Below are 8,291 nucleotides of genomic sequence, written 5' to 3'. Positions count from 1 at the left end.
TGAAAACTGCTGTGGTTTAGTCTGAATACGATAAAAAAACAAACAAACAAACACAATAGCTAAGAAAAAAACAAAAAAACAAAACTAAAATCTACATATTTTTAGGTCAAACAGCCCAAATATTACCATCCACATCTGAAAGGACATCAGCTGCACTGTACAGAGGAATTGTAGCTGCAGATCTCACACATACAGCTCTGCTTACACGTTAATTCATGTTATGTTTAGCATGAGTGCTCAACATGTTCTAATATGAGTTGAATAAATGTGGGGGCAAAAATAAAGTGGGTGTGTGGGGGTGGGGGGGGGGGGGGGGTGTATCTTTTACAATATTTCACCTTCTTTCAAACTGAAAGAAAACAAATCTGATAGACCATTCCTGATAGACACTTGAGTATAATAAAAACGCCTTTCAAACTTCCTCCTCGTTCTCTACAACATGTTCGTCCTGAACGGACTCCGTGCTCACTCCTTTCTCCGTTTCTTGTCGTGGTAGTCGTCCTTTGACCGGCTACTGGTCGAGGGCCTCTTGGAGCCGCCGTGCTGTTTGGCCTGCTCCAAGAACTTGTCCAAACCGAAGGGATCCTCCTCAAACTGGACTGGTCCCTCCCGTCTCTGACCGTGATCTGCGCCTGAGAACTCTTTTCCTGGTACAAATCTGACGGAGAAAGGAAAACAAATAACAATATGCTCGCTTTCTCTGACATATTTGAAGTCCACAGAACTGCACCCTCTGACAATCGTTTGTTTTTTGACCTTCAGGTACTTTGCTCCTGTTCACTCCTCAAAGCAGCAAAAATAAATAAATAAAAAAAAACCTACAAGCTTGTTCATGTTCAAAATGATGTACACAAGCTGTGAGATTTTCTATGAGCAGTAAAACAGGTCTACATCTTCAACATCAAAATATTCAATGGAATATATGTTTTTATGTCTCAAAAAATATGCTTAAATTGCAAAAAAAAAAGTTTTATGTTTGCTACAATGGTGCAGCACCCTGCAGGCAGACACACATTCCTAGAGGACAATGACAAGCTGGTGACTTAACATATGGGACAGGCTATGCTCGGCTAGTGGAGTGTGGCACTGCTGCCCCAAGGACAAGGTCTCCTGCTGGGACATCATGTGCGCGCTTGCCTCATGCCTCAAAATAAAGCTAGAATGACCTTAAAATGATTTAGGCCACAGTTACATTTTATGATTATATTTAAGAAGGTTAAAACTTGCACAGATCTATTAGTAGCCTTATAAACCATCAATGGTCAACATGGAATTTGAGATCTACATTTGCTTGAGTTGAGCAAATTTCTGGGGATATAGACTTTTAAACTTTCTAAGCACTGGTTAGCTTTACCATGGGAGAGCCACCTTAGAGCCAGTTCCACCACTCTATATATACTCTAAAGCACAGTAATATAGGTTCACATCCTATTTACCCCACAACACCACCTAAATATGAATATGATAGGTTTTCTTAGGTTCTGCTGGTAAAAGACAGACCACATCTTACCAGAACAATAACAAATAAAACAATTAAGCTTATTCAAATCAAGTAAAAGTGAACTAGGATGTAATGATGCAAAGATTTAAAATTGACATGGTCATGCTTATTATGTAATTGGAAAGCTAACAAAAAAACAAAAAACAAAACAGTCATCCACAGTACCTGTTGCTATGCATGATTGTGTCAAAGTCATCAGAGTAGGTTTCCGTATTCTTAGTGGGCCTGTAGATGTTCTGGGCCATGTCTCTGCCGCTGCGGAATGGCTGGTCGTACACATTGTAGGTCTCATCCTCACCGCCGGCAAAACCGCTATCCATACCCTGGCAGGAGAGAAAAAGTGACTTTTAGTTAGAAAATTCCCAGGTTAACACCAGCATACAAAACTTATGAGGTGAGCCTCTGTCTGCACACACATCTATTGACCTGTCTTTCTGTTTTCAGTTTCGAACCCCTCTCTTCAAAATTCTTATCTGTTGGAAGGAGAGCCTCTTGCTTTTATATGGCTGTCTAATGATTAGTTTACTGTTTAGAAAAGCTAGACCCTTCAGTAACTCAGGCTCTCAATCGTACCCAAAACTGCCAGTCCCACTGAAACGGTACCACACTACAACACTGAAGATAGAAATACTTTTAGTCTTGTATATTTTTGAAAACCACAGATCATCTAAGCTGATGTAAATATAGTCAGAGGCACATATAAAATGATCTCACCTTGCTCTGATTGAAGAGTCGCTGGTCATATTGGGCCTCGCTGGAGGAACGGGGGTTGGGCATGCCCAGAGCAATGAGCTCACTGATGTCCCTCTCCTGGTCTCTCTGCAGTTTCGACCTGAGACAAAGAATATTGTCAAAAATTCAGTAAATATTCACAGCAGAAACAATACAAATATAGGAAAAACGTCTTTCTCAAGCTGCAGCATTAGGAGACTTTAAATAAGTGTAATTTAATATGCTGGCTTAAAGTTTTACACATGCCTGCAGGTTTAACACAAGGTGATTTCCAAAAAGTGCTAAGGTATTGCCATTAAAGCTTTAACTGAAGATGACAAGTGTGAATAAAATAAAATGTTAAAGTTTTTCATTTAGTTCTTTGTGACTTTCATAACTGTCCTTCAGCAAGGAGCAATTTCAAAGTTAAGTGAAAGGTAATTTTAAGATAACAAGGTCTGTGACAGCTGGAACTGTGATTGTAATGAGCTCTCCTCTGAATTCCACTTCCTCCACTCCCCCAGGGAACCACAACTCCATCATTCAACAACCTGACAGTCTGCTCACCAACTCAACACACAAATCACACGCTGATCACACATCTTACATGTACAAACAGTCTCCAGATCACTACAGACAACGACTACTGCCTGAGTACTCTGCTGGATCCTGCTACTTTTCCTCACTATTAAGGCTAGGTCCATGAATGATTCACAAGTGAGCAGTACATCTGTGCCACCGTGTGTGTGTGTGTGTGTGGTGAGGAGGGATGGGTGAGTTCATATGCGGTGTGTTTAAAGTGCATGTCCAGCACCTCTTATCAGGAGCAGCCCTGGAAATGTTCCTGTCGTGCTGTCTCTCTTTCCTTCTGTCATGGCGGATCTCGTCACGCTCCCTGGCCTCGCCGTCCTCGCCACCTGCCGTGTGAGACGGGGGGAGATGGACGGGTGGAAAGAGGGAGAGCGGGGGTGCAAAGACACAAAAAGGAATTTTTAAAAATAAGAAAACCACATGAGAAACGAAGTGGGAGACAGATGATGTGAAATGGTGCAGAAGTGAGAAGTAACATGAGGACAGGGAAAAATGGAGAAGTCAAGAAGAGGAGGGGAGAGAAAGTGGAGTGCAGGTGTATGTGGAAAGGGTTGCAGGTGTATGATGAAGGCGGATGATGTTAGTGGCCTGTAAACTTTCACAAACAAAAAAGTAGAGGTAGAGTACTGTAGCTGAAAACACACATTCTATGGATTATTATTTTATATGATATTATTACTCCTGGATTAATGTAAAAGCAGGTTTTCACTGTTTTTTCGATCCAACTTATTATAAATTAATCAGCTGATTTCTCCGTTAACTGATGTGTATGTATGTACTTCTCACTTGCAGACACAGTCTGCTCCGTTTAGTTGCACTTTATTTTTCAATACTGGTAAGACGTAAATGTTAAGATATACCATTAAAACACAGAGATGCAATCATAGCTGGAATTTATAACTTCTAATAAATATAACAAAACATACAATTAATCTGAGGTGGAGTCATGTGCTATCTAAATTGTAAATCAAGCTGTACGCAATACAACATGCAACATTTCATTTGATTATTTTGTGAAAGTGTGTGTCTTATCAGTAGAAAAGCAGAAACATAATTTCACAGCATGCTGGTCCTGTGAACACTGGCAGGGGAAAAAATGTTGTCATCACTTATGCCCTTCATGTTCCAGGTTTGGAGCTGGCAACAGCACTGACAACTGACTCTGCTCCACTCGCTCGGAAAACCACACACCTAGATGACTCATATAGAGCTTGTCATAAATGCTTGAAAAACTTGACTTTGGTATATTAACCCCTCTACTTCATGGCTTTTGTCTTCCACACATACCTTTGTCTCCATGACTTTTGATTCCTGCCCTGCGATCTCGAGCCATCTGGGCCAGCTCCCTGAGTTTCTCCTCCTTCTTCTCCTTCTCCTTCTGTGCCATCTTCTTCTCTACCTGGGCTCGCATCTCCACTGCTTCTCTGGCCTAAGAAGACAAGCAGCATTTCAATATGCTTGGTTTAAATGCAAGCAAAAGTCTGCATATTTTTAGGCAATGTAATAATAATAATAATGAGAAGTATCGGTGCAGTACCTTTCTGTCAGCAATGTAGAGCGCCTCAGCTAGCTTCGCAAAGTTTTCATTAATATGAACAGTTTGCAGCCCTCTGCCATCTGCAGCCAGACGCTTGTCCAGAGGAATGGTGTAGCCCTGTGAGAAAGAGCACATCAAGAAAAAGAAAGTAGCAGAGAGGAGAAGTGGTGAAGGGTCAGTGCAATAAAGAGAATCCAGAATCCATCAAAAACAAAGTGTGTATATATGTTATAGAGACTGTACAAGAACAGAACAAGTGTTCTGATTAATTCTAATGTCAAATAACCTTAGCGTTCTTCCAGTTAGAAATGCATGGAGGAATCTTCCACTCTTGCTGTTCCTTGACCGTCATCTAAAAGAGAGGAAGACACTATGTTAAGTATAATTTGCTTTGGACAATGCAATCAACTTCATTTAACTGAAAGCAACATTCAGCTTACATTTCAGCAAATATATTATCAAATGTTTAAAGCTGTTACTGTACCTTTCTGCTTGGAGAATGCATGACAGGGGCTGGGGGAGATGGAGGTCCCCGGGGAATCTTCTTGTTGATTCTGAAAGACACAGTTACACAAACTATATTTATATGTAGTAAGGAAGATACTGACGCTCAGCTGAGCAGGTCTAATCCACAACTACAGGAACCACTTGCTGCCAAAGGTGGTTCAACCAGTCAATAGAACATTTTCCACCATCACTTTGTGGCGGTGTTCAATAATGACATGAAAGATCATGACTACTTGTGTTTAACAGTAAATATAGTTTATTGACATTTGTGACTTTTGTGCAGATCAGGTCACATTTCGAGACCAATTTATACAGAAATCCAGGAAACTTCAAACAGTGGCACTACTTGTTCTTTTAACTATATGTCCTGCAGTTAACTTTATACATCCAGATACATCTATCTGAACATGTGTAATTATTACTACAATGATGTATTACAAGTTTGAGGGGAACATTAGAGAGAACTTTTCATTAATGTAACCATGAAATCTTTATATGTTCTTAAATTTTTTAATCTTTCTTTTAAAACCAATTATGCTTCTTGAAAAGTTGATTACTTAGGTTTCCTTCGGCTATTGATGCTTAATTCAGAAGAATAAGTTATGGATATGATAAAAGTACTCTTCACCCAAGAAAACAGCCATCAAATTATTTTTACTTAATTTATTATATAAATATTGAATAAGTTGTAAATCAGTCCTAATACACGGTTCAAATGACGGCGATGCAGACATGCTTACGTACTTGAAACGAGGAGGTTCCATTGGGTCTTTCTGCATCTCTACCATGCGGATCACTCTCTGCTTGGCCCCCGAGTTAAAAGCCACGCCTTGTTGAGATGGTGTGTATCTGAGAAAGAGAAAAAAAGAAAAAAAAAAGAAAAAGAAATGCATCACGATGAACTCGACATTTAAACAATTAAATTAACAGAATGTATGTTTTATAGCATAAGTGGCAATTTTTATTATCCCTAGCTTCAACCTTACCGTATATAATGTTAATCTATGTAAATGAACACAGATTCAAAACAATCATTCTGTCCCTACTGACTTTTTTCTAATGCGCTGCTGAAACTGTTAAACCTCTATATCATACCTGATGTACTGTGCAGGAGCTTGTTTGTCTGCAGCTCTTACAGGCATGGCAGCTGCAATCTTTTGAGATACCTGCTTTTCCAGGGCAGCACGGGTCTTCTCTGTCAGCTACAAAGGACATACAATAATAATAATTAGATGTAGACCGATTATCAAATTTACCAAGTAATAAGTAAAAAAAGTTACAAATTAATTAAAGGCTAACAAATCCAATTTAATTTGTGACATTCAACATTCAAATGTTCTACAGATTCAATCACACAGTAAATCATGTTTATTTTTGTAGAGATCAATAAATAAATAAGCACTGAATGTTTTCTTGGATAAATAATTTTAAAGTAAAATTGACAATGCCATTAATACATCAAACTGATGGTATGTTTTCCATACAGGCAGATCCCAACGTGGCTTACCTCTTTTACAGCCTCCTCATCAGGCTTCTGTAGTTCTGGAGTGTCTTCATTCAGAACTTCCTTTGGAAGCAAATCTGTGTACTTACTGAAGACCACCTGCAACAAGGAAAGATAAAAAATCATTAGGTATAACTAACTATGAGCAAACTAAATACTGTCACCAGTTTAGCACTATATGCACCAAAACAATAGGTTGTTTTGACAGTGCAAGGATGTGGCAATATGATATATACCACAATTCAGTATGGGTTATGTACAGACACATTAAATACACTATATACTCTGTGTGTGTGTGTGTGTGTGTGTGTGTGTGTGTGTGTGTGTGTGTGTGTGTGTGTGTGTTCAGAGCATGGTTTTATACCTTATCCTTGCCCTGTCCTTGTCTGGCGATAGCATCGTATTTAATCTTTCCTTCTGCATCCACCTGCACTGCCAGAGCATTGGACGTCTTCTTCTTTCTACCCATCTCCAGCGGAAACTGGGCCACATGGATCTCGGGGAAAGCTCCTCCATCTCCAAAGTCCTACAGAAACACACAAAGTGCAGGAATGATGAGATACAGCTAGAAAACCTTCTGTTATGGAAGTCAGCTCCATGGGAGCAATGTTCTTACATTTAGTAAGACTTCAAAGTGTGGGGCATCACAAATGAAATATCCAACACCAAACAAAACAGAAAATCCGACCCACCTTAAGCTGTTTTATCATGTTTTACATGACTATGTACATGAGATTAATCTGATCTATTTACCTCAAGTGAGCGCGGTACCCAGCCTTTTCTGTGTCCATATGGAGGGGGTTCCCTGCGGGACGAAACCAGGGCTGTGGAATAAGACTTCTGGGCCCGGAGCCTCTCCTCAGCCTCTAGCTGGTCCTGAGACAGCTGGGTCGGTGCCGGTAAAAAGCTGCACACACACAAAAAAGCCTGTCTTAGTCGCGTTGTTTGGCGTCATGTTAGCTGGTAATAAGCGCTAAGTTAGCCAATATTAGCCGACAGAAACACCGAGCGGCTTTAAGCATTATCTGGAGGCGCCACAGCAGCTATCTTACCAACAATCAAGCTCCACGTCATTCTAATTATAGAAAAGTCAAGCTGAATCGTGTAGCGAACATACACAAGTTGACAATATTGTGTCGTGATAGTGGACGCACGCTGCTAACCTAGCTAACTGTAACGTACAACTACAGCTAGCATGTACATTAGCCTTAGCTAGTGCCGCTGACTTCGGTTAAAACGAGGAAATGAGAGTAAGATGATCAAAAAACATCAATGTGGAATATTAACCGTAATCTATACACTTTACAACACGAAGCTAAAACGACATGCGACTAAAATATTGTTAGTAAAACATTAAAGGCCTTGTCACGATACTCACCTCGCCAGAGACATTTTTTCCTTTCTTCCCTAGCAATGAACTGAGCATGCGCAGTGACAGGACGGAAGAGCCCAAAACCACAAACCTTTGGTTGTTATTGTAAGGTGCGTCCGATTTAAATGTTTATATATGTACTCTAAAAGAGTTACTAAAACAATTATCGTCTCTGGATTATATAGTTTGTAAACTGTATTAATTAGTAGAATAACTTTATAATAAATCGATTTGTTCAATATAGGTAAAGATCTTATTGTGTTTAGGGGTTTCTACCACTGTAATACACATTGTTACTCATACTTTAATAAGAATACAGTTTACTACAAGAATAAATGATGCTATCAACAGGGGGACAAGTGGGAATTTTATGAATCTGAAATTCCAACACCACTGGGGACAAAATAGTACTTTCTAGGCTACTACTAGTCAATTTATTTGGTTTATAAGTACTTTGAGTACTTGTGTATGTACCTTTTTATATACTGTTGTATCATAGAATAGCTGGGACAACTGCCACAACACTATATAACAATTCAATATACCTCTTTTCCGTAACGATGAACTA

At 39.6% G+C, this 8,291-nt stretch overlaps 1 protein-coding gene across 1 annotated transcript; it reads right to left on the bottom strand.

Moving 5' to 3' along the window:
* Positions 1–301: 301 nt before the first annotated feature.
* snw1 (SNW domain containing 1) lies at positions 302–7,819 on the bottom strand. Its single transcript, XM_026341929.1, has 14 exons — positions 7,730–7,819; positions 7,105–7,258; positions 6,716–6,877; positions 6,355–6,450; positions 5,943–6,049; positions 5,592–5,696; positions 4,825–4,894; positions 4,627–4,692; positions 4,341–4,457; positions 4,091–4,232; positions 3,027–3,129; positions 2,216–2,333; positions 1,667–1,824; positions 302–658 (listed from the first exon to the last, which is right to left on the bottom strand). Exons 1-14 carry the CDS (start codon positions 7,741–7,743, stop codon positions 466–468), a joined length of 1,605 nt encoding a protein of 534 aa, XP_026197714.1. The 5' UTR covers positions 7,744–7,819; the 3' UTR covers positions 302–465.
* Positions 7,820–8,291: the final 472 nt, after the last annotated feature.

The sequence above is a fragment of the Anabas testudineus genome, chromosome 24, assembly GCF_900324465.2.
Source record: "Anabas testudineus chromosome 24, fAnaTes1.2, whole genome shotgun sequence".
NCBI classification, from domain to species: Eukaryota; Metazoa; Chordata; class Actinopteri; order Anabantiformes; family Anabantidae; genus Anabas; species Anabas testudineus.
The sequence above is the reverse complement of the archived record's forward strand: the minus strand, read 5'-3'. Positions and strand labels throughout refer to the sequence as shown.

Bases quoted from the DNA above. Each gene is read 5' to 3' on its own strand.
- snw1 (XM_026341929.1), bottom strand. The intron at 4,233-4,340 runs GTACTGCACCGA...TTGTCTTCTTAG, and splicing joins TCTACATTGCTGACAGAAAG to GCCAGAGAAGCAGTGGAGAT. The intron at 659-1,666 runs GTACTGTGGATG...TTTCTCCGTCAG, and splicing joins ACAATCATGCATAGCAACAG to ATTTGTACCAGGAAAAGAGT.